This window comes from Myotis daubentonii, chromosome 8, assembly GCF_963259705.1.
Source record: "Myotis daubentonii chromosome 8, mMyoDau2.1, whole genome shotgun sequence".
Lineage (NCBI taxonomy): Eukaryota > Metazoa > Chordata > Mammalia > Chiroptera > Vespertilionidae > Myotis > Myotis daubentonii.
Window position 1 is genome coordinate 12,814,424 of NC_081847.1, and position 26,110 is coordinate 12,840,533.

Sequence of the window (26,110 nt, forward strand, 5' to 3'; positions counted from 1 at the left end):
TATTTTTTATTGACTTCAGAGAGGAAGGTAGAGGGAGAGAGAGATAGAAACATCGATGATGAGAGAGAATCATTGATTGGCTGCCTCCTGCACATCCCAAGTCAAGCCCGAAACCCGGGCATGTGCCCACTGGGAATTGAACCGGGACCTCCTGGTTTATAGGTCAACGTTCAACCACTGAGCCACTGCAGGCTGGACTACACAAGCATTGTATCAGGTGTGAGCTGCTTGACACATACAGATGTTCAGAACACTTGTACTCCTAATGTACACTGAGAAGGGTTTCCAGACTTAACCAATAAAAACACAGCATGTCCATGTGAATTTCAAACAATTTAGTATGCATATTCCTGGCATTCACTTTCTGACTTGGGCAAATTATACTCCCATGCAGTATTTGGTACATATTCATACTAAAAGTTGTTTGAAATTTACATGCAACCGGGAGTCCTGTATTTCTGGCAACCAGAATATTGAGCAATGAGGTTATAGAGGTAAACAGGAATCCTAACCTCAGAGAGCTTATAGTCAAGCAGGGATATTTATACATGAGTTTGATAAATGCCCTAATTAGTACTAGACGTAGAATCTTGTACAGGATCATCATACATTAAATTCTGAGCTAGACATTCAAACTGCATTTGGGAGGCAAAGACGGGGGTTGGGGAAACACCAAATATTCCAGAGGGAAGGAGGGGGACATGACCCACTTGAGGCGCAGAAAGGCCTGGATGGCTGAGGTGGAAGCGAGTGTCAGGAGTTGAGGTTGGACAGGGAGATGGGGACAGAGGACAGGAGGCCTGGAGGGCCATGGTGAGTGAGGTGCTGGGACTTTACCCAAGGATAACTGGAGCCTCTGAAGGGTTTTGAAGGATATGACACTCTGGCTGCTTAGTGGAGAATGGGTTAGATGTCAGCTAGAGAGCACTGGAGAGAAACCAAAGGAGAGTTGTGGCAATAATTCAGATGAGATCATGGTGGACTTGGAGATGCTGGTGGTAGTGAGATGGTAAAAACATAGCCCTAGCTGGTTTGGATCAGTGGATAGTGTCAGCCTGCTGGCTGAAGGGTCCTGGGTTCGATTCCCATCAAGGGCATGTATCTCAGGTACAGGCTTGATCTCTGGCCCTGGTCAGGGTGTGTACAGGAGGCAACCAAAGTGTCTCTCTCATATTGATGTTTCTCTGTCTCTCCCTTTCCCTTCCACACCCTCTAAAAACCAATAGAAAAATATCCTTGGGTGAGGATTAACAACAACAAAACCCACACAAATATGTTATATGGGAGCTAAAATCAATACAATTTGTTGACATGGGGTGTCGAGGAGGACAAAGGAGTTTAAGATTATGTTCAGGTTAATTCTTGGGCAACTGGAGGGATGGTGGTACCACCTGTGGGGAAAAAGAACCTAACCTAGCAGGAGATGTGAGTAGTAAGAGGGCAGGTGATGAGTGCAGTAAGAGTCAGGCAGTACTTGACTGATGCCTTCAAGTCATATGGGTGAACAACTCTATGAGGAAGCAGGCTCTATGGGCCTGGAGCTCCAGAAAGGTGTCTGGTCTAGAACTGTGGCTCTCAGCCAAAGGGCACACAGATGGTAATGAAAGCCAAGTGGTGAGTGGTTAAGTAAGTCTGCCCAGGGAGAGGGTGTAGGGTGAATGGTGTAGGCTGAGTAGGAGTCCAGGGCAGAGCCTTGGAAAATTCCAACAGCTAAGGGAAGGGAAGGGAAGGGAACTAGGAGGCGGCTGTCAAGACATGAAAAGGAATATGGTAGAGAAATAGGAAGAGAGACCAGGATGGTGTGGCAGAAGCAACTGCTTTTAAAAGGAGGGAGAGCCCAGTAGTGTGGCTCAGTGGTTGAGCATCAAGCTATGAACCAGGAGCTCAAGGTTCAATTCCCAGTCAGGGCACATGTCCATGTGGCAGGCTTAATCTCCAGTGTGGGGCGTGCAGGGGGCAGCTCATCAATGGTTCTCTCTCATCACTGATGTTTCTCTCTCTCTCCCTATCAATAAAAGTATATTAAAAAAAAAAAAAAAGAGGGAGAGGTCAGGAGCACTGCATATGCTCAAGATGGAGCTGGAGGACTAATGTTCTGCCTGGTTTAGTGATAGCTAACCCAGCCATCTCTAAGTGCTTTAAATATATATGTAATTAAGTAAAATTTGAGTATTTCATCTGTAATAGTAAAAGCTCAACTTCTCCAAAACACTTTTTATCCTAGGGAAACCGAGAGGGAAAGTGTTTGCCAGATGTCCCGCAGCCAGCAGAAGAGTGCAGAACTTTAAGCATCAGGACCTCAGATCCTAACTTGTGAAACCTTTACTACCATGTCTTGGGGCTGCTGCTCAGTCACCTGAACGGAGCTGAAGCACGTGCATAAAGCCTTGTTTCATGGAGCAGTCACTCCTCACCTCACCGGACCTCCCAACTGTGAGAAGTGGGGGTGCGCTCACTTTGCAGAGGACCGGCCCAGTGAGGCTCAGCTGGTGAAGTGTCAGAGCTGAGATCAGAGTCAGTGGGACTCACTTGTGACAGACAGGAACTTCCTCTCAGAAAGATCAACAACCTTCTAGAGGTGCCCAGGCCCAGACTTCAGCAGGTGGCAGCATTGAAAACAAGCTCTGAAGCTGACGGTTGGATAAATTATGAAATTTATTTATATTTCGCCTTTTAAAAGCCAGAACGTAACAAATTTCACTTTCTGGAAAGTCATCTTATTAGAAATACATGAAGTGCACTTAATACAAAGAAAGCAGTTTCTTGGTACCTCCAGTGAGACGGACATGTTCTCTTCAGTCCCTCAAATGAAGGTTTTACTCAAACTTCCCTTTAAATTTAGACCGAGATGATCTCAATTGAGGGAGGTCTGAGTGAACTCTTTCCAAAAACTACAGTGAGGAAGCTGAGCTTAACATCTGGGCCTCCCAAGCAACAGCACAATAGAAAATATTACTTTGCCCGAAGGGCCCTGTCTTTGCTGGTTACTAGGCATCTGAAGTTCTTACTGGCAGGTAAGGAGAGCCCCCGTAGCAGCAGGGCACAGGCCCAAAGCCCTTTCACTTGCAACCTCGGTCAATGACCAGAAGTAATTTTCCTATCAGATTAGAGAGGGCTGACATGAAAACACAAACCTAGATCTAGATGCCGTTTGGTCGATCAGAGGTTCTGCTCCTGTGGATTTGACTGCCAGCTCTTAGCCCTGTGTTTATTAATATCGTGAAACATGTTGAACTTCAAGCTTCTTGAGCTGCTACCAAAGCAAATTTCCAGGAGACCGTTTCCATGAACAACTGCTCACAGGAGATGTTGTGCCTTTGAAGTGTCTTATCAGAAGAGATGGCAGGCTGTGATATTAGATTTCCTATCACCTCCCACTGATAGGAAAGCAATGCTCAGTTTAATCTAAATTAACGAAAGATAAAGGAACTGGTATCCACTCGGGCCCCAAACCTCTTCTTTCTTTATTCACTTGAGGACTCCTTCTTGTACCTCAAGGACAAGAATGTAAGCAGGGTCCCAAAGAGAAAAGTAAACATGACCAGTCATTTGAAAATACCTTATTAGTTTGAAAATCATAAGCAAAGAGCTATGGTCCTCCTATCTCTCTTAGCCGACCTTCCTCCCCACTTATGGAGAAATGGAGTTTAACCTAAGTTTCTAACCTAGAAACACTTATTTCCACTAAAAACATGTGGTTACACCTTATCCTAAAAAGGCACCATGCAGGCATTTAAGACTGAACCAGTACATTCTAAGGGTGTGCAGGAGTGGCAGCAAAATATCACTGATCAAAACTTCCAGCGTCAGACCATGCTAAACCCAGAACATTCACCCCAGCAGGACTTCTAAAAGGTTTCCTGGGAGGTAACTCCAGCTCTGGTAGCTGTTGCAAGGACCAACTAGCAGGAACTTCCTCGGCACAGGAGTTCCCCAGTGATCAGATGCACTGCTGCCAGAGCTCACACACCTCAGGGACAAGGAGAGGAGACACTTATCTCATTTGTGCTATTCGTGACCCACAAAAGGTCCTGGCTGGCTTGGAGGACCTGAGAGAGAAATGCTGGATGAGAGGAACAAGAGTGAAACAACGACAGGTGAGAGGCTGGGTTTTCTTCGGGAAGCAGCAGCAGAAACCCCAGGAAGTAGCCGAGGAGCAATCAAAGACAAGATGTGACAAACCGGTTAACTGTAGGGGAAGAGCCCAAAGGAAAGGAGGGCTCTGACCTGGGAACCTGCTTCCCCGTTAGAAGTGACCTTGTCCTAACACCACTTCCAGGTCTATTGTATATTTAAAAATTCACACATAACATGTAATGGAAGCTCTGGAACTCGAGACCGACAGTAGAAGCCTTGCTCACTGATCGATGATGGAGCGTTGCAACACCTGATTCATCATGTCCTCTTCATCAACATCGTAATCCTAGGGGCAAAACACAGACACAACCTCAGCACTTGTTTGCAGTTGCAAGGACTCACTTTCAGTAGAAGCAGGAGAGCTGAGCACAGGGCCCTGGAGAAGGCTGCTAGGGACCAGCTCCCAGCTCCCAGCTCCCAGCTCCATGGTTGGCAATGCTAGCCATGGAATTCTAGACTGACTGCTTGATTTCTCTGTGCCTCTGCTGCGTCATCCTGATAATTAAAAACAATGTGGCTCTCTCAAATAGGGAGATTGAGGACCAGCGAGCACCCAGATGAACCTGACACAGACCAGTACTCATATGTGGAGTGTACTGTAGTGAAACTAGCCTTTCTTTACTTTTTTTTTAAAATAATTCTCACCTGACAATATTTTTTTTCCATTGATTTTTTTTTTTTAGAGAGAGTAGAAGGCAGGCAGGGAGGGAGAGAAACATCGATGTGAGAGAGACACCTCACATTGATTGGTTGCCTCCCGCATATGCCCTGATCGGGACCAGGGATGGAACTTGCATCCCAGGTACATGCCTTTGACCTGGAATCAAACCTGTGATCCTTGGGTGCATGGACCAATGCTCTAACCACTGAACTGGCCACGGTAAAACCAGCCTTTCTAACTCAACGAGGCAAAGTTTCTACTTGGGCATTATATTCATCTTTATGGCATTAACAAAAAGGACAGTTATTTTCAAGTCTGAGTTTCAGATACGTATCAGACCATGAATACTCTTTACAACTCAGTAAAAAGTCATGCTTTCCTTCTCAGGTCATGAAATACAGCCATTAAGACTGACTACTGCCTGGCTGGTGCGGTTCAGTGGTTGAGCATTGACCTATGAACCTGGAGGTCACAGATTCCTGGTCAGGGCACATGCTCAACCCCCAGTAGGAGGCGTGCAGGAGGCAGCTGATCAATATAAATGAGTCTCTCTTATGATTGATGTTCTATCTCTCTCTCCCTTCCTCTCTGAAATCAATAAAAATATATATTTAAAAAAAAGACCGCCAAAACCGGTTTGGCTCAGTGGATAGAGCGTCGGCCTGTGGACTGAAAGGTCCCAGGTTCGATTCCGGTCAAGGGCATGTACCTGGGTTGTGGGCACATCCCCAGTAGGGGATGTGCAGGAGGCAGCTGATCGATGTTTCTCTCTCATCGATGTTTCTAACTCTCTATCCCTCTCCCTTCCCCTCTGTAAGAAATCAATAAAATATATTTAAAAAAAAAAAAAAAAAGACTGACTACTACAAAATTCTAACTTGACACTTACATGTATAAATAAAAGGTTTATTCCAAGCCATTGGCCAAATTTATCTATCACTATACTGCCAAGTCAACAGTGTGTCCTTCAAAATCACTCAGCTCTAGCGAAAGGACACAAATCTAATGACCACATCTGGCCAGTGGATATGTTTTGTTTGACCTGAAGTACGTTAAAAATAAATATGTAAGACGATATATGCCATTCTGCATTTCCAGCTTCCTGGAGTTGGTATTGGCAGAGGAAACGGGCAATACTGTGCCTGTACTTACACATGACAAGGACCAGCTGGAGCTGACTGCAGCATAACGCGCCACAGGCAGTCTAGCCTGAAAATCCGATAGGGACCATTTCCATTACTTGCCTGGCCCCATGGGCATCTAAGCTAAGAATCCCAAACCAGCCCAGCCGACATGGCTCAGTGGTTGAGTGTCGAGCAATGAACCAGGAGGTCACCTTTCAATTCCCAGTCAGGGCACATGCCCGGGTTGCATGTTCGATCCCCAGTGTGGGGCATGCAAGAGGCAGCCAATCAATGATTTTCATCATTGATGTTCTATCTCTCTCTTCCTCTCCATTCCTCTCAATAAAAAAAGAAAAATTAAAAAACAAACTAAAAAATCTCTAGCTAGTTTGGCTTAGTGGATAGAGTATTGGCCTGTGGATTGAACAGTCCTGGGTTTGATTCTGGTTGGGGGCACATGCCCAGGTTGTGGGCTTGATCCCCAGTGTGGGGCGTGCAGGAGGCAGCTGATCAACGATTCTCTCTCATCATTGATGTTCTCTCTCTCTCTCTCTCCCCCCGTCTGAAATAAAAAACAAAGAACAAAAATAACCCCCCAAAAATCTCAAACCAGGTCTGTAACAGGTAGAAACTACACACACCAAAGGGATGGGGAGGATGGTGGCAAAAAACCAAACAAACACCTAGGAGCAATTTGTCACCATGTCTCAGTCTAGATAGCTGGCCAATGCATATTTTTATTTTTACTGATTTCAGAGAGGAAGGGAGAAGGAGACAGAAACATCAGTGATGAGAGAGAATCACTGATTGGCTGCCTCCTGCACGTGCCCCATGAGGGATCGAGCCTGCAACCCGGGCATGTGCCCTGACTGGGAATCGAACCATGACTTCTGGTTCATAGGTTGACGCTCAACCACCAAGCCACACCGGCTGGGCTGGCCAGTTCATCTTCAGTGTCATTCAAGAAAGGCTGTCGTCACTCATCTGGCTCAGACCACACGGCTACATTCCAGGGAACCTATAGCATCAGTGACACAGCTCAACAATAGGGCCCAAGGTTCTCCAGGTAAAATGGGGGTGGAAGGGATCAGAGCGTGGGCTCCACTTACCACAAAGGTGTCGTAAGAAAACTGGTGCCGCCGCTGGATGTGCTCGATGAAGTTAGTGCTGCGGTAGTTGGGGTCTCCCCAGGGCATTGAAGCACATATTGGACAAACCTTTCAACAAAGAAGCATGGTCTTAGGCCCCTGATGTCTGAGCTGATGTCCACTCTCTGTGGCTCGTGTCTGAACCCCGCGCTCCCAGGACAGCTTTCCTGACACACCAGTCCAGGGCCAGGCCACTCCCTTGTGTGCACATTGATATCAAGTCAAATAATACTCAGGGGTGGGTAAAGGCTTAAGCCATGATACTACCCTTTTCTTATCTCCTACTGTGGTTAGAACAATGTGTCAGCCCAGTGGGGGTCTAGACCAGGGGTGGGCAAACTTTTTGACTCGAGGGCCACAATGGGTTCTTAAACTGGACTGGAGGGCCGGAACAAAAGCATGGATGGAGTGTTTGTGTGAACTAATATAAATTCAAAGTAAACATCATTACATAAAAGGGTATGGTCTTTTATTTCAATAGTTTTATTCATTTCAAACGGGCCGGATCCGGCCCGTGGGCCGTAGTTTGCCCACGGCTGGTCTAGACTATGGCCTTCCACCCTTCACACAGAATGATTCAAGACACAAAGAAAACCAAAGAAATGACAGATGAGCAATGTCCCAAGGAAGTTAAAACACAGCCTTACGTTGTTTTCACAGAGTAAATGGTCAGATGAGGGGGCTCAGGCTGAAAAGTCCTCATACAAGCAGTTGATTTGGGTTTTGAAGACTGGGAGGCATTGGGAAAGCCAAAGAGCACATGAAAGGGTGTTCCAGAAGAGGGACAGTGGTAGCAAGGAGAAAAGGCCAAGAGGCAGCATTATAGGCAAACAGCCAGACAATCAGTGCAGCTAGAATGGACAATTCATGGAAATGGGCAGAGGGAAGCTGTGGAGGGGCAGAAGCAGGCAAACGCATCCGGCTTAGGGATGGAATCCCACCATTTACCAGGAAGATATGGTGACAGAGGGGGTAGGCAAGAGATGAATCTGAAATGGAGGAAGACTCCTTGAGTGGCAGAGTGAGGCAGGCAGCTGGGGCATGAGTCAGGACGAGGGCTGGAAGAGGAGGAGCTCCCAAAAGGAAGTGCTGGAATACTGACAGTTAAGGAGTTCTGTAGAGGGAGAGAGATGGGACAGGGGGCCAAGGGCTGAAGAAAGAGAGGCTTCAACAAAGACAAAATGATCACATGAATTTCAAGAAGCCAAAGGAGGGGAGAAAAGGGAGAAATTAGGTAGTAGTACCAGAAACCAGAGTAGTTCAGCAATACTGATCAAAATTATGAATACACTTAACCCGCAACCGAATCAATCCACAGCTAAGACTTTATTTTACAGACAGACATAAACAGGCAAAGATATGTTAAAATTTTATGTCCGCCTTTTAAAATTTACTATGAAAAACTTCAAACCTACAGAAAAGCAGATGATAGGTTGATGAACCAGCCCTTACCCCCAACACCTAGATTTAAGTTTGGCATACTTATTTCAGCAAAAAGGAAGCATTTTAAAAAAATACGTTTTTATTGATTTCAGGGAGAGGAAGAGAGGGACAGAAACATCAATGATGAGAGAGAATCATTGATTGGCTGCCTCCTGGACACCCCCTACTGAGGATCAAGCCTGCAACCCAGGCATGGGCCCTGACTGGGAATCGAATCGTGACCTCTTGGTTCATAGGTTGATGCTCAACCACTGAGCAACACCAGCCAGGCAAAAAAGGAAGCATTTTTAAAATATATGTATTTTATTGATTTTTTTACAGAGAGGAAGGGAGAGGGATAGAGTTAGAAACACCGATGAGAGAGAAACATCGATCAGCTGCCTCCTGCACAACCCCCACTGGGGATGTGCCCGCAACCAAGGCACATGCCCTTGACTGGAATCAAACCTGGGACCCTTCAGTCCGCAGGCCGATGCTCTATCCACTGAGCCAAACCAGCTAGGGCAGCATTTTTATTTTTATATTTATTATTTCTTTTCATTTTTAAAAAATTAGAGGTTTTTTTGTGTGGTTTTTTTTTTTTTTTAAAGAATCAATTTATTCTTTTTTTTATATATATTTTATTGATTTTTTACAGAGCGGAAGGGAGAGAGATAGTTAGAAACATCAATGAGAGAGAAACATCAATCAGCTGCCTCCTGCACACCTCCCACTGGGGATGTGTCTGCAACCAAGGTACATGCCCTTGACCGGAATCGAACCTGGGACTCCCCAGTCCGCAGGCCGACGCTCTATCCACTGAGCCAAACCGGTTACGGCCAATTTATTCTTTTTTAAATTTATTTTTATTTATTTCAGAGAGGAAGGGAGAGGGATAGATAGAAACATCAATGATGAATCATTCATTGGCTGCCTCCTGCATGCCCCCTACTGGGGATTGAGCCTGCAACCTGGGCATGTGCCCTTGACCAGAATCAAACCTAAGACCCTTCAGTCCGCAGGCCAACACTCTATCCACTGAGCCAAACAGGCTTGGGCAGCATTTTTATTTTTATTATTTTGTTAATCCTCATCTGAGGATATTGTTCCACTGATTTTTAGAGAGTGGAAGGGAGGGGGAGAGACATAGAGAGAGCAGCATCGATGCGATAGAGACACACTGATTGGCTGCCTCCCCTGCAGGGCCAGGGATCAAGCCTGCAACTAAGGCACACGCCCTTGACTGGAATCGAACCCGGGACCCTTCAATCCGAGGGCTGATGCTCTATCCACTGAGGCAAATCGGTTAGGGCAGGAAGCATTTTTAAAAGTTAAGGGAATTAAAATGTGTATGGGCCAGAGAGAACCCATAGGCTGCCAGTCTGTGACTTCAGAGGTAGATCACAGACCTCCTGAGATAGAAGAAAGAATACACACCTGATACTTTGAACTTAGTTAAGATCAGGGCAGCTCATGCCAGGAACTTAATGCAGAGAATAGCCACTACAGACTGTGCCTGCCTAGCAGTAACAGGGTCCTGAAAATGGGATGCTCGATGGGACAAGCCAGCCCAGTCCCCTAGTTTGGGGAGCAGGGATAAGCAGATGGAGAGGGGGCTCACTGGTAGAATCTGTTGCAGCACACCGTTAAGAATCCTGGGAGTCTAGTGTAGGAAAGTGGCTGCACTGACCAGAATTTGTACTTGACAAAGAGTTCAATAAAGTCAAGAGGAGATTTAAGATATTCCTGAAAAGGCCAACTGGATCTTAAGATTTCCAACAGAGAAATAAAGAATGCCACAAGGCCTACTCCTATTAGCAAAACTCACGAAAATTCTAGTGTGTGCCTCACTTTTTACAGCAATGGAGCTGAAGACTGCCCATAAAATTAGGTATATATTTCGGGAGAAACAGTCTGAGATAAATGGGAAAACTGAAACAAACTATAGAGGAAGTTGTATTAAGACTTAGTCTGTAAATAAATAAATAAATAAATAAACGAACTAGTCTGTCAATCACAATAAGAGGGAAGGGCAGCACTGCTGAAGATGGACCAAATTCAAACAGTTTTTTCAAAACAAGAAGCATCAACCTGTGTTATTTAAATTAAATGTCAAAGGACTGATAAGCATTTTCCTAATCATTTTAGTTTGAATTCTTTTTCTCCACAACTATGAAAAAGCTACTCTTAAAAGGAAAATGGCAGCTTGACAGAGGAGAAATGTGGTAGACACCAAGGGATGCAAGTTAAAGATACCAACAATGAACCAAGAGATATCACTTGCTCCCTGATGTGGAATCTGGAGGACACATCACTTATGGAGCATCCCTGCATCTCATCATGAAGAAGCAGACAAGCCCAAACTGAAAGACATTCTACAAAACTTGCCTGTTCTCTTTAAAAATGGCAAGGTCATGAAAGACAAAGAATGGCTGAGGACTAGAGAGACATGACAACTAAACCTAACACACTGATCTGGGACTTGGGGACAGGGAAGACCGATATGAAGAACATTACAATTGCTAAAATGTAAACATGAATCCCTCAATAGATATTAGATTGTCTCAAAGCTACATTTCCTGAGTGTGACAATTAAACACACAAAAAAGTGATTTTTTTAAAGCAAATGTTCTTAGGAGATATATGCTGAAGTATTTAGGGACATGATATTTGTAACTTATTCTTGAATAGTAAGCAAAAAATTTGTATATAGAAAGTATAGTTAAGCAAATATGGTAACATGTTATTAATCTGAGAATCTAGGTAAAGGATACATAAGAGTTTACTATACTATGCCTGTAATTTTTTCTGTAGGTCTGACTTTTTTCCATTAAGGAAAAAAAAAAAAAAGTTACTCTTACCACAGATTTGGTGTCCGTGCTATGGGATAACTTGCAGTGTTCCACAAGTCCTTCTTGATCGAAGTTCTTCTCGGGACAGTAAGGGCAAGGAAAGGTGTAACGGTTTGGGACATTCCTGGAAGATGAAAGGCAGGGAAAAAGAAAAACACCTCTGTGAGGACATTTCCATGCAACTTCAGCCACTTTACCTTGAAAAAGGAGCAAAGTTCACTGAACGGTTTATGACAGGGATTGTGATAATTACTTCAGTCAGGTCAAATGTTCTGAAAATAACATCAGCACAGCTAATATTTGAAGTGAACATCAGGGAGTGCTTCTCCACACCACCCCCCATACAAAAACTTGCACCAGCTTTAGCCAGCATAACTATTATACTTTCACTTTCTAGAGCTCATACAACGCAACCCCGAACATGCAAAGTGTCCAGTGTGACAATTAAACACACAAAAAAGATGACCTTGACGTAAGGGAGTGATGTGAGTCATTTACCTTGGCTGAAGGGACACATCCTTGGTGGTGGCCTTCACACCTTCCATGATGTAATTCTGGTATTTGGAACAGGTAGCCACGTGGGTCCGGATCTTAGATAGGAAGAACTGAGACAGGAAGAATCAGAGTTGCCACAAGTTAGTCAGAACCCTGTACCAGGCCCAACATTATCCCAAACAAGGGCAAGATGAAAACTACACCTATTCCACACTGGCAAACATCTCACCGGTCTCCTGGCTGTGCTGATGGGGCTGAACCCCTGACTGTTTGTTGCAGGGTTCCTGTTAAGACCAAGATTAGTGTTTTATTTGACCAAATCAGGACATTTGCTTCCACTCTTCACTAACTCTCCTAGAGGTCCGCTTTATTTGCCACATGCTCTCTGCTTACAGACACACTCCAAACCAAGTGAAGTTTTTAAAGTTTTCTATACTCTAATTTAAATTCATCTGCTTACAGCAAGCCAAGAACTACATTCCATTTTGTGCAGCAAAGAAAACTGACCATGTAAGTAAAAGGGATAAAGGCTAGTAATTCAAGCTAAAGTACAAATCAACAGATTACGGTAAATGATCTTTACAAAAAAACCCTAAATCTGAATTATATTTCTTCTATAAAACCTAGTGGTTTTGTAGAAAAGAAAACCTAAAGAGTGCTTCATGACAGGTGTTCTGAAAAGAAAAAAAAACCTGTGTAAGAAATGATGAAAGAGGGGAGATACGGGGGCAAAAAAAATATTTTTAGAGGTATACCACAATACTATCACTAATCTTTAAAATGGGGAAAATAAAAAGCATACAGAAAAATCCCCCCCCAAACCCCATTATGCTTGCATGATTTTCATTTCTTGATTTTTTTAAATTAAAGGAAACTACAAGAAAAAAAAGCTTCAATATTTGAGTTCTGGTTTACCATGATGCTTCTGTCTTATCTCCCGCTAAAGTACTTGACTTCAAGCTAGCAACCAGAGCTCCCAATGAAAAGGAATGGGAAATAGCCTCATTCAGAACTGTACCCACTGTGTACCCCTCGTGCTAAAGGCATATGAATTCTATGACTATTTAACTAAGGTGTTAGAGTAATGACGTTAACATGAACGTCCAACAGTCCTTTGGTGAAAAATTGTTTTAAATGTGAAAAAAAGTTGTCGAAATATATATTATAGTATGATCCTATTTTGTAAAAATCCTACATCTGTGTTTTTCAAAGGGTAGAAAACATTTTTCAGTCTTCTAAACTGAACCACTTTAAAGAGGTAAGCTATGGAGTGGGAACAAGCCTACATTATTTTATACTAGTGGCCTGGTGCACGGATTCATTCACGTTGAAAGGAAATTAACTAGAATATTTTAATATCGCTATTCGCCCTTTCTCTATAATAGAAGTGTCAACCAAATTCACGATCAACAATGACAGAAAACACATGCATGCGATTGGCACCAGTTTGAGCTTTATATGTATGGCGCATGCTCGAGTCAACTTAGCCTTTTATAGATATAGAATAAACTTGCTTAATTAGACCTGCTTTCTGATTTAGCTAAACTATTTCCAGCCCAGTGAAACACCCCAACTTCTCTTCCAGGTAACTGTCAGCAACACAGCAGTAAATATCAACACGAAGCAGGTTATTATTGTAGATCACGCAAGGAGAAGAAAGGGTACAATATTTAACTGCAGCAGTGTTTGACTATATTCTGCGCAATGAGAAAACCTGAAGTCATTTTCAAGGTACACTATTTCTTACTTCTTTTCAGTCGGGTCAAGTTTCTAAGCTTTCTAAATCTCCGTTTTCCAGCTAAGGAAAAGAAAATAGGATTCCACCAAGTCTCCTATCTACCTACTCCAGGACTTCTGTGAGGATCAAGTGAGATGAGGCACAGGAAAATGCTTCACAGACATTTGGTTAAAGTGTGAAATGTTTGCACCTGGCTATAAAGCAAGCCGTGTTCCTGGGTTGAAGAAACTGCAAGGAGGCTAGTCATTGCTATGTGACGTCATTACCCAGCGCCCCCACAGCGACCGTTTCTGGGCTGGGCTACTGGCCGCATTTTGCGCCATGGGGTCTTGGCAGCAGTGTCAGCTGCGATTTGGTGGGTGGTCACTCTGGGGTGGTGGTGGGGCCTGTGTCCCACTTGGGGTAAGCCAAGTGTTGCTTTATGGGGGCCAGGTCCGCAGCGCCACTTCTCTGTAAATGGCCAGTGTGCGTCATGGCAGCTCCTGCGTTGAGCATCTGCCCCCTGGTGGTCAGTGCACATCATAGCAACTGGATGGATGGTCGGACACTTAGCATATTAGCCCTTTATATATAGAGATTATTGTACTGTCTGGAATTAACAAAATTATAATGATTTAAAAACCAATAAGCCTGTGTATATCTCTTGGAAAACAAGAAAACAAGAGAGTAGTATTTCTCGTTACAACAGATGTTAAAATAAATATATCTGACTCTAATATGGTTACACAAAAGAGCATGGGTGCATTTAGATGTTAGATCTTGCTATTATAATCAAACATTTCATAGTAACTTTTTCCCTGTCAGGTGCTAAAAATTGATTTTTATATCTGTAATTATATACATTTTTAATTGATTTTTAGAGAGCGGAAGGGACAGAGAGAAAGCGAAACATCGATGTGAGAGATAAACATCCCCTGGCTGCCTCCCATATGTGCCCTAACTGAGGATCAAACCCACAACCTGGGTATGTGCCCTTACTGGAACAGAACCCACCACCTTTTGGTATACGGGACGACTCTCCAACTGAGCCACACTGACCAGTGCTGATATAGATTTTTAAATTTCCTCTCAAATTAACTAAAGCAGATAACTTTTTTGAGTCACTGACTTTATTTTATATTAAAAGACATTAAGAAATATCCTTTTGTCATATTTTAATTAATATTAGGCATAATGCTTTGGAAAAATGAGTCATTTATAGGGAAAAACTGGGATAATTGATTTCTATGGTTTTCAGAGCTAAAATATGTAATTACTAAGCCCATTCTTAAAACAAAAAACAACCCAAAAACCCAATAAGGTTACCGAAATGAAACAGCACAGCCATTGCCACAGATAACCAGCAAGCACATGTGCTATTAGTCATCCATCATGCTCCACCTTCAGAAACTACATGGCAACAGCTCTACGTTTTACCCCATCTCATCACAGAAAGACCAACTCTTCCGTTTTCCTTCCACATACATTTTTACGGCAGCCATGGCAAGAAGTCTCTGTGCTCTCAATCTGCCGCTCGAGCTCCACGGCTCGTTCGCCAGGCGCCAGAGGGCTGCGGCATACCCCACAGACAGGCTTCTTCGGCTTCAGACATTCCTGCAGGCATGCAGAGCAAAAGCTAGAACAAGACATACAGAGAACCTGAGTCATGCATTGTGAAGACAAGACAACAAAATGGATAAACTTTTAAAAGACATCAATGAATAATGGGTTAAAGACAACTTCCTCCCTATTCCTGATTCAAATACCAAGTCCCCCTGCCGTGGGCAGTGTGCTCAGTCCTTAGAGCGTTGGCCTGCGCACCAAGGGGTCTCGGGTTCGAATCCTGATCAAGAGCATGTACCTGGGTTGCAGGTTCGCCCCTGGCCTCTCTGGGGCTCAGGCAGGAGGCAACCAGTTGTGTCTCTCTCACATCGATGTTTCTGTCTCCCCCACCCTTCACTCTCTCTGAAAAGCAATGGAAAAAATACCCTCATGTGAGCATTAACAAAAATCAAACAAAAAACCCTGCGTCTCCCTATGCCAGAAAAATGAGGGTGGGGGGATGGGTCCTGCAAAGAACACACAGGTCCAGCAACAAAAACAAATGCAAACTACTGTGATACAGGGCAAAAGGTGTCACAGCACACTGAGGGGTTTCCTGAATCTCGGTTTTTCCTCTGTGAAATGGAGACCGTAGTACTCAGCTCTAGGAATGTTGGGAGACCTTAGTACAGTATCTAGCACATTTGAAATGCACCAAAAACAGGAGCTGCTATCATCAGAGGTGAATGCAAAGCACTATGGGAACACAAATACAAGAGCAACTAGTTGTGACCTAAGGACAGGGCTGGGAAGACTTCAGAGGCAGCATCTACAAAAAGAGCCTTAAAAGAAAGTTTAGCTGGCAGAACAAGAGGATATCACAGATTCTTAGACTTAAAAACTCATGATTCAGCTAGGGAAATAAAAGCCTAACATTTTCCTCGTAAGCAGATGTTTAAAGCAAAGTATCAACAAGACTAAATTCACATTTTAGAAAAATAACTCTGGGACTATCACAGAAAATAGAGTTGTTGGTTTTAGATATTCTTTTAAACATTTTATTTTTAAGCATGTATCTTTATTGATTTCAGAGAGGAAGGAAGAGGGAGAGAGATAGAAACATCGATGAGAGAGAATCATTGATCAGCTGCCTCCTGCACACCCCACACTGGGGATGGAGCCTGCAACCGGGCAAGTGCCCTGACCAGGAATCAAATCGTAACCTCCTGGTCATAGATTGTCGCTCAATCACTGAGCCCAAGTTTCTATCCTGAAGCCTGGACAGGTGGTGATGCTGAGATGAAGTACACAGAAAGAATGGATAATAAGGCATGAAAATAGCCCAGCTACATACCCAACCTGATAGGTTTAAGGCAGAATGTATAATCAAAGGTAATCTGCACATCTGACAATTTTTTTTACTGTTTCTAAGAATTTTCTTCCCCTTTGTCACTAAGCTAGATGTTATTCTGCTAGGCAAAATTCTAGACCAGGCTGGGAGAAGGTGAGGGGTCTAGTGATTCACCACTGAAGGCACAATGTTGAATGAAACTAAGTCCCGACCCTCATAATTGCTGTGTTCCAGAGCGGAGAAAAACACAAATATTAGGTTCAGATAGTGATTAAATGCACGAAGGAAATAAAACAAAGCAATGAGATCAGCTGGGGTGGATCACAGAAAGCTTCATTAAGAAGGTAACATTTGAACTGAGGCCTAAATTTATGAGAAGGCACACAGACCTGGATGCAGAGTTCCAAACAAAGATGACACCAAATGCAGAGGGGTGTCCGAAAAGCAGAAAGGAAGACCTTTGGGGTCATGATAAATGCCTGCTAAGAAAATAGCCTGCTTTCAGTTTCCATTTCCTACATCTGGCCTTTTTCTAGTTCAGCCTTTCAGATGCTCCACCCTTTCTGTTACAGTGCTATGTACAAAGTCGTTTCTCCTGGGCACCCAGCCACCTGTATATTCTACTAGATTGAAGCAGGACAGTCATTTAGAGGTTGAAATAAAAGTTTTATAAAAATCTAATGCTACACCCAGCCAGAGCTACATTAAGTATCCAAGTACAAAAGTTATCAAAAACCAATTAGGTGGAGTAAAAGAGCACTGGGCTGGCCCTAAGGGAGGCTCAGAGAGGTGCATCTGTTTTCAATCAACTCTGAACGGATGAACATGCAGAAGTAGTATGGCGAGCAGAGAAGAGAGTCAAGGTTTGAATCCCAGTGCTGTCCCCTGACCTCTGAGCCAGGAAAGGTTCATCTGGCTCAAGGAAACCTCAAGGGCTGTTGCTCTTCGGTGGGTAAATTCTGCTAAGTCAAGCTTCTTTATTCATCCATTACCCCCACCCCCACCACCTCCCACCCTCAGTGTGATTCCTATAATACCCTCCCATTGCACAGTGAATTTTCACAATAGCCTGAACATTTGCTGGTACTTATTTATTCGCCAGATTGTGAACTCTGAGGGCAGAATCACCTTAATTCTTACTCTGCCCCAAGCATCTGGCGTACAAATATTTTGGTCTGTTGAACCTAAGACTGGAAGATGGATGCTCACTGTGCTGGGCACCGGGGATATAAACGGGGCAGAAAAAAAATGGTCACTGCCCTCGTGACCCTAAATTTTGCTCGGTGCAAGAAACTGGGAGCCAATTAAATGGGGATGGCGACAAGGGAGGTAACACATTGGGACTTTGAAGTCTGAAAAGGATCTGGGGTGGCGGGGACGGGGGTGCAGATAGGACAGGAGGAGTTTCAGGCAAAATGAGCTGCAAACACAACAGCCCAAAGCTAGAAAGAGCTTGGCGCCTGGAAGGAGCACAAAGCCGTCAGCGCGCCCGGGGAGCCCTTCCCCGGCGGGGTGCCTGCAGAAATAATGCCCGCGAGGCCCAGCAAGCGCCCACTGACCAGCAAAGGGGTCCCAAGGCCAATGCCCAGGTGACGGCCGGGATGCACACCGAGGGAGGCCGTGGAGAAAACGCCATCCCTCAGGGGCAAGGAGGAGGTGGCCAATGGTTTCAGTTTAGGTGTCTGGGTGTTGGACGGAGCAAGGCTGCGATTCAAACCCGGCCAAACCCAAGACACCTGCCGCAGCAGCCCAGGACCGCTCCCGACATCACCACCCGCACCTCCGTCAGCCGCCCCCACGCCCCCGGCAACACGCGCCCCACAGCCCGCAGCACACCTGCCCCCGAGCCGGGAGGAAGGCCGACGGCCCCTTTCACCGGGAGGGCGGACCGCTCCGGCTGACAGCGTGGCTTCCCTTTGGTTCCCGCAGCCTCGCTTAGTTCCCCCAACTTCAGGGCCCATGGGCGTTACCGGGCAGAGCTGGGTGATGACGCCAGATGTGCTCCCTCGAGGGGCGACGCGCGCACTACCCCAGGGAAACGGTGGCTCTCGCGGCCAGAGCCCCGGCGGGGTTTAGCGCCACCGTCCCGCGTGGGAGGCGCCGACAGGACACTGGAACACAGGAGCTCGTCGGAAGAGCGGGACACTTGGGAGGAAGCCGGCAACTTCCACGGGTCTTCGGAGGGCCCCGCGGAGAGGCCGCGCCTGGCCGAGACCCCCCCCACCCCCGCCCGAGACCCTCCCGGCTGGGGCCTCGCCCCTCGGCTCCATTCCCCTCCGCCCCGTCAGGCGCCCCCCGACCAGGCCCGGGCTCGCCGCTTACACGTGTCCGCAGAGCACCCGCACCGGCTTCTCGTACACCTCTAAGCACACGGGACACGTAAAGCGGGCTAGTGGGTCGGCCTCCGCCGCGGGCCCCGCCAGCTGCGCACCGCCCGCACTGTCCTGCTGCTGCGCCGCCATCTTGCTGCCGCGAAGCGCAGCCTAACGGCGGCCGAGGAGGAGGAGCCCGAGGGGGCGGGGCCTAGACGTCCGCCAGCGCTCGAGGGGCGGGGCGGGGGCGGGGCTAGTGGACGGCGAGGGCCTCTAGGAGCGTGGCTTCTGGGATCTGCCCCTGCCTGAGGGAGGGGCTAAGGGGTGCGCCACGCCTCCTGGCCCCTCTGATTGGAGGGAGAGAGAGAAAGGCAAAGTTAAGGGAAATCTGGAAAATGTGGAAAACGAGTTTTTGAGATTGGCAAAATTCGAACCGGTTTTGGGCTTCCACCTGTTTCCTAAATATAAATCATTACTGTTACTTAGTATTTACTTATGCACGATTATTTAATATTTCTCTTCAACCCGAGTTGATTTCTTTAAATTCAAGCAAACCAAAAAAGGAAAAATATTAGAACAAAAAGAAAAATAAATAAAGCAAACAAAATTTAAAGGGAGATCTGATATCACTCCTGAGCTATAAATAAAAAACAGGCATCACTTATTTCTACAAGGGAACTGTAAAACTACAATGGAAATTTAAAAAATATCATTTTTCCCTAACCAGTTTGGCTCTGTGAATAGAGCATTGGACTGAAAGGTCCCGGGTTGATTCCAGTCAAGGGCATGTACCTTGGTTGCAGACACATCCCCAGTGGGAGGTGTGCAGGAGGCAGCTGATCGATGTTTCTCTCTCATTGATGTTTCTAACTCTCTATCCCTCTCCCTCTCTGTAAAAAAAATCAATAAAATATATTTTAAAAATAAAAATTAAAAATAAAAAAATATCATTTTCCCCCCAGGTGATTTTGAGAGTATGTTTATTAAAACTAGGGACAGCCCAGCTGGTGTGGCTCAGTGGTTGTGTAAACCTATGAACCAGATCATGGTCCCATTCCTGGTCAGGGCACATGCCTGGGTTGCGGGTTCAATCTCCAGTAGGGACATGCAGAAGGCAGCCAATCAATGATTCTCTCTCATCATCAATGTTTCTCTCTCTCCCTCTCCCTTCCTCTCTGAAATCAATAATATATGTATACACACACACATACACACACACGCACACACACACACACACACACACACACACTCTAGAGGCCTAATGCACAAAATTTGTGCAAGGGGCTTGGCCCTCGCAGACCCTACTGCCTCGGCCCTTGCAGCCCTGGCTTTGTTTGGCAGGTTGCCTGGACGGTTGTTCTGCTGTTTGGTCTAATTAGCATATTAGCTCTTTATTATATAGGATATATGACAGTGAAACACGGAAGGGCTTCGGATAGAAGAAGCAACAGGAGAGCACCTAGGTGAGGCTGCTATTGGCTCACTGAAAAGTCAGAGAAAAGGGGGTCTTAGAGACAGGTTCAGGGGATGAGCCTGGTGGAGCTGCCACGGCCAATTGCTTCCTTGGTTGCAAGTCTCCTGGGGACTCTTAGAGTTTAGGAGATGCACACCTGAGAGGGAAGAAAGACTCAGACAAGCTCTGGGGGGTGGGGGAGAGCACCCCAAAGCTATAGCATTCGTTTATGCTGAATACTGTTGATGCTGAAAAGAGATTAGCCATTACTAAGTAGGTGTTGAAGACAGGATATCATCACCACACTGAGACTTGCTAGTGAAAGCAGAAATAATGGGAAGCGTACCTCCCTCCCTGAGTCAACATTATTTCATATTATGTTCACCCGCCTCCTGGTGATAAGGTTCAGCTTCCGATCTGTACAGGTGGGGAAGCTGAAGCTTGAAGAGCTAGACTAAACCTTACCCTCACAAGAAAGGAGCAGACCTCCATCCCAGATGTTTTGAATCCCAACTTTCTCCACTTTCTACTGCACACAACTGACTCTTGCATATATCTATTTAACAAGAGACAGCTTTTCTTAAAAGGAAGGCTGTACTAACAATTCTACATGGTTTTCGTAACCTGGAAAGTTAATGATCAATTAAGCCTCTACTGGAAAGCAAACAAAAGCCTCACAGTAAGGAGGCTACATGGGATCAATAAACCATGTTAGTTAAACCAGGTTAATTGAATGCAAATTTGTGCCTTTGTGTCATTCCCAATATGCCAAAATTTCTGGTTTGATCCCCAGTCAGGGCACCTACAAGAAGCAACCAATGAATGAATAAGTGAAACAACAAATCTCTTTCTCTCTCTAAAAATAAATCAATAAATTAAAAAATTTTCAACTCCTGTGTCTCACTAGCCATATTTCTAGTGCTCAGTAGCCCCATAGAGGCTATGTATCAGGACACAGCAGATACAACCATTTCCATTATCACAGAAAGTTCTGTGGACAGTGCTGCTGTAGAGCTACTCACACACGGGGGAAGGATACAGACACTCAGATGTCCAGGACAGCACTGGTCACGCTAGCAAAATAATTAAATAAATACAATAGCTATCATTACTGGTGTGTCAACTCCATGAGGACAGGAATTTTTGTCAGTTTGTTTACTGTATCTTTAGCTTTAAAATATATTTTTTAATTGATTTCAGAGAGGAAGGGAGGAGAGCAACATCAATGATGAGACTCATTAATCAGCTGTCACCTGCACGCCCCCTACTGGGGGTTGAGCTTGAAACCCCGGGCATGTGCCCTGATGAGAATCAAACTGTGATCACCTGGTTCATGGGTCTATGCTTAACCACTGAGCAACACAGGCCCAGCTGTATCTTTAGCTTTTAAAAACAGTGCCTAGTGCATGGTCAGTAACTCCATATATATTTGTTAAATGAATATACAGCTGATATGGAATGATCTTCAAAGTATATATTTAATTAAAATAACACCAAGGTGCTGAGTAATGTAACTAGTATATATTTGTGTATGGTGAGTAGATGTCTCTGAATGGTAAGGTGACCAATCCTCCTGGTTTGCCTAGGGTTGAGGGTTTCCCAGCCCTAAAGCTTGGAAGTCCCGGCACATAAATTGATCACCCGACTGAACAGAGTTCTGAGAATCTGGTACCAGTGCCTATCATCAGAAAGGAAAATGAGGGGCCTGGGGTCTAGGTTCTAGGCCTGGAGGAAGACTTACTTGTCATTCTCTTCCCACTTGTATTGTCTAAACTTTCCCCTCTTGTATTTCTGCATTCCTTTTTAAGTAGAAATTAAAGAATATTGCATTAGGCCCTGTGGAAGAATAGATGATTAGACATGACCCAGCCCTCAATTCCTATCTCTTAGCCTCAGGTCACATGTAAAACTTATTGTTATACTTATCTAAAGTAGGCATAATTCATACCATTATGTGTTATTACATTTATTAATCTATGGGCAGGTAATTTCATCTTTAATTTCAAACTGATAAGAGATTTAAGATTGCCAAACCGGTAGGAGCCCAGAGGCATTTCCACCTACACCACTAGGGGGCAAACAAGTACCTCACAGACTCACCTGACCCAACTAGGTGAACACTGCCTCCTTTTTCTCTCCAGTTCCTTCAGGGTTTACTGTCCCTGCCCATCATGCCTTACTGTACTTAGCCTGAAAGTAAAAATCAATAAGGGGCCCGCCAGTGTGGCTCAGTGGTTGAGCGTGACCCATGAACCAGGAGGTCACGGTTCCATTCCAGTCAGGGCACATGCCTGGGTTTCAGCTTGATCCCCAGTAGGGGTCGTGTAGGAGGCAGCAGATTTATGATTCTCTCTCATCATTGATGTTTCTATCTCTCTCTCCCTCTCCCTTCCTCTCTCTGAAATCTGTAAAAAAATATTTTTAAAAAAGGGGGACATAGTCTTGGATTGCAAAGAGTTTTTTTTTTAATTAAATCTTTATTGTTCAGATTATTACAGTTGTTCCTCTTTTTTCCCCCCCATAGCTCCCCTCCACCCAGTTCCCACCCCACCCTCTGCCCTTACCACTCCCCCCCCCCACTGTCCTTATTTATAGGTGTACGATTTTTGTCCAGTCTCTTCCCACACCCCCCACACCCCTTTCCCCCGAGCATTGTCAGTCCACTCCCTTTCTATGCCCCTGATTCTATTCTATTCACCAGTTTATTTATTCGTCAGATTATTTATTCACTTGATTTTTAGATTCACTTGTTGATAGATATGTATTTGTTGTTCATAATTTTTATCTTTACTTTTTTCTTCTTCTTCCTTTTCTTAAAGGATACCTTTCAGCATTTCATATAATACTGGTTTGGCGGTGATGAACTCCTTTAGCTTTTTCTTATCTGTGAAGCTCTTTATCTGACCTTCAATTCTGAATGATAGCTTTGCTGGGTAAAGTAATCTTGGTTGTAGGTTCTTGCTATTCATCACTTTGAATATTTCTTGCCACTCCCTTCTGGCCTGCATAGTTTCTGTTGAGAAATCAGCTGAGGGTACTCCCTTGTGGGTAACTGACTTTTTTTCTCTTGCTGCTTTTAAGATTCTCTCTTTGTCTTTTGCTCTTGGCATTTTAATTATGATGTGTCTTGGTGTGGTCCTTTTTGGATTCCTTTTGTTTGGGGTTCTCTGCTCTTCCTGGACTTGTAAGTCTATTTCTTTCACCAGGTAGGGGAAGTTTTCTGTCATGATTTCTTCAAATAGGTTTTCAATATCTTACTCTCTCTCTTCTTCTGGCACCCCTATAATTCGGATGTTGGTACACTTGCTGTCCCAGAGGCTCCTTACACTATCTTCATATTTTTGGATTCTTTTTTCATTTTGCTTTTCCGGTTGGGTGTTTTTTGCTTCTTCGTATTTTAAATCTTTGACTTGATTCTTGTGATCCTCTAGTCTGCTGTTGGATCTCTGTATAATATTGTTTATTTCAGTCAGTGTATGCTTAATTTCTAGTTGGTCCTTTTTCATATCCTCGAGGGTCTCACTAGATTTATCAAGGGTCTCACTAAATTTATCAGCAGTTTCTAGAAAATTCTTGAAAAATCTTATAACCATGGTTTTGAACTCTATATCCAGTAGTTTGCTTTCCTCCATTTCTGTCATTTGTGACCTGTTTCTTTGTCTCCGCATTTTTTATGCTTCCCTGTGTTGATAGAGTGGCTTTCTGTACTAGGTGTCCTATAGGGCCCAGTGGCTCAGCCTCCCCAATTACCTGAGATGGACACTCTTGGTGCACCCCTTTGTGGGCTTTGTGCACAGTCTTGTAGTTAAGCCTTGATTGTTGTAGGTATCACTGGGAGGAATTGACCTCCAGGCCAATTGACTGTGAGAATCAGCTGTGTCTACAGTGGGAGAACTTCTGTGCCAGAGACACCCTTATGTGGCAAGACTTGCTTCAGTGGGGCTTTGGTGCTCATTGAGTCTGCCTCCTGAGTGTGTCCCTTATGGATCTGAGGAGTTGTAATCTGGATGGTCTCACTCTGACCACTGGGTACACTGGCTCTTGGATCTCTAAGGAGGTGCTAATTTAGCCTCTTCCTGAGGCTACCCAGCAGGAGCTATGAGAGATCTGCAGATTCCTCCTTTTTGTTTGGGGTTTGGAGGTGCCCATATGAGGCCCAGCTGTGAAGCAATGCAAGCTGCTGTGGGGCCTTGGGCCTTCTTTTGGAAGTTCTGGGTCTCTCTGACCCAGCTGCAGTTTGTTAGGTAATTTTCAGATTGCAAAGGGCCAGGCCATTCATATGCAAAAGCCTCTGTGCAGAGTTTGGGTGGGGCGGGGTCTCAGGGAATCAACAGGGCAGAGCAAACAGCTATGGCTGGTCCTCAGCCCTGCCCTAAGAAGCCCTGGGTCTCAGTGTCCCACAGTAATCGCTGCAAGCACCCCTGAGAGAAAGCTGCCCTCGAGTTCTGACCGATGCCAGACAGTCCAGTTTCTCCCCATATGAGTCTGGGTCCCCAGAGACTCACCCAGAACTGGAGTTCAGAGTAGTCAGGAGCTTGTGACTCCCTTTGGATTGAAAAAGACAGCCACGACCTCAGTTGCCAGCCCTTTCCACGTTCGCCTCCGTACCTCTGCACTTTACTTCCGCACCTCCTCTGAGTCTCAGTGTGCTTTTCTCTTTCCTTCTAGTTGTAGAATTTCCACTCAGCCAGCCTTCCTGTGGTTCTGGGTGATGTCCGTTTTGTCTTTTAGTTGTATTTTTGAAGTGGTTGTACAAGGCAGCAATTTCAGTTGTTTACCTATGCCGCCATCTTGGTTTTTCCTCGGATTGCAAAGAGTTTTAATGTGAGTAACGCTGATGCAAATATTCATTCAACCAACACCTTCTATGTGCCAGGCATCCTAATGGATGTTTGGAATATGGCTGTGAATGATTTGGACAAACAGGAAAGATGTAGGGGGATGACCACATAAAAATAGCAGTTTATCTATTACTCCAGCAGATCACACAGCATTTTACGCTATGGTTGCGGGCTCAATAGCATTTTACACTATATCATATCAATAATATATGCAAAAATTATGATCCAGTATGATGTGACAAGAACTAGAACTAAACAATGAATATTATCAAGACTGATTGAAATAGAGATTTAAATCCACTACCATCAGCAGCAACTGCATATATTGTGACTTGAGACATTGGGCTAACGATAGAATGAAGTCATCACAATTAGTAAGACATTGAAAAATGAAGTATTCATATAGAAGTGGAATTGCTGGGTCATTTAAATTTATTAGAAACTGCCAAACAAAAACATTTCCCAAAACCTCTAATGATGTATGAGTTGCTTCACAACCTCACCAACATTTGGTTGTCTACATTTTGCTTTTAGCCATTCTAGTAGGTGTGTAGTAGGATCTTGCGGTTTTGATTTTTTAAAAAAATATTTTTATTGATTTCAGAGAGGAAGTCAGAGGGAGAGAGAGATAGAAACATCAACAATGAGGGAGAATAATTGATCAGCTGCCTCCTGCACACCCCACGTGGTTTTTATAATGATGGATGATGTTGAGCATTTGTTCATTTGTTTATTGGCCATTTGTATGGCTTCCTTTGGAAAATGTCTGCTCAAGTCTCTTGTTCATTTTTTATTGGCTTGTCTTTTTTTATTCGTTGGCTGTAGGAGATAAAATATTATTTTGTATTTAGGCCATTATTTTTGTAAGTTTTAATTTTGAAATAATTTTAGACTTACAAAAAAGTTAAAAAATGTTTTAATGAACTCTTAGAAACCCCTTCAACCAGATTCCCCAATTCTCTCTCTCTCTCTCTCTCTCTCTCTCTCTCTCTCTCTCTCTCTCTCTCTATATATATATATATATATATATATATATATATATATATATCTCCTAT

The 26,110-nt window shown here is 44.5% G+C and overlaps 1 protein-coding gene across 2 annotated transcripts; it reads right to left on the minus strand.

Annotated features, from left to right (window-relative positions):
• Positions 1-2,635: 2,635 nt before the first annotated feature.
• Positions 2,636-18,950, minus strand: RNF114 (ring finger protein 114). Of its 2 annotated transcripts, none has more exons than XM_059705331.1 (6): positions 18,772-18,950; positions 15,042-15,192; positions 11,843-11,949; positions 11,354-11,468; positions 7,032-7,139; positions 2,636-4,423 (listed from the first exon to the last, which is right to left on the minus strand). In XM_059705331.1, the coding sequence occupies exons 1-6, from the start codon at positions 18,909-18,911 to the stop codon at positions 4,358-4,360; spliced, it is 687 nt and encodes a 228-aa protein (XP_059561314.1). In that variant the 5' UTR covers positions 18,912-18,950; the 3' UTR covers positions 2,636-4,357. The 2 variants fall into 2 exon arrangements, with proteins under 2 accessions (XP_059561314.1, XP_059561315.1); XM_059705332.1 differs by lacking the exon at positions 18,772-18,950 and adding an exon at positions 18,009-18,182.
• Between the last annotated feature and the right edge of the window lie 7,160 nt (positions 18,951-26,110).

Excerpts from the sequence above, each read along its gene's own strand:
- RNF114 (XM_059705331.1), bottom strand. The coding sequence starts at position 18,911 with ATGGCGGCGCAGCAGCAGGACAGTGCGGGCGGTGCGCAGCTGGCGGGG. Across the intron at positions 11,950-15,041 it reads GCCATGGCTGCCGTAAAAAT|TTCTTCCTATCTAAGATCCG; the intron begins GTATGTGGAAGG and ends TTCCTGTCTCAG. Across the intron at positions 11,469-11,842 it reads GATGTGTCCCTTCAGCCAAG|GAATGTCCCAAACCGTTACA; the intron begins GTAAATGACTCA and ends TTCATCTTCCAG.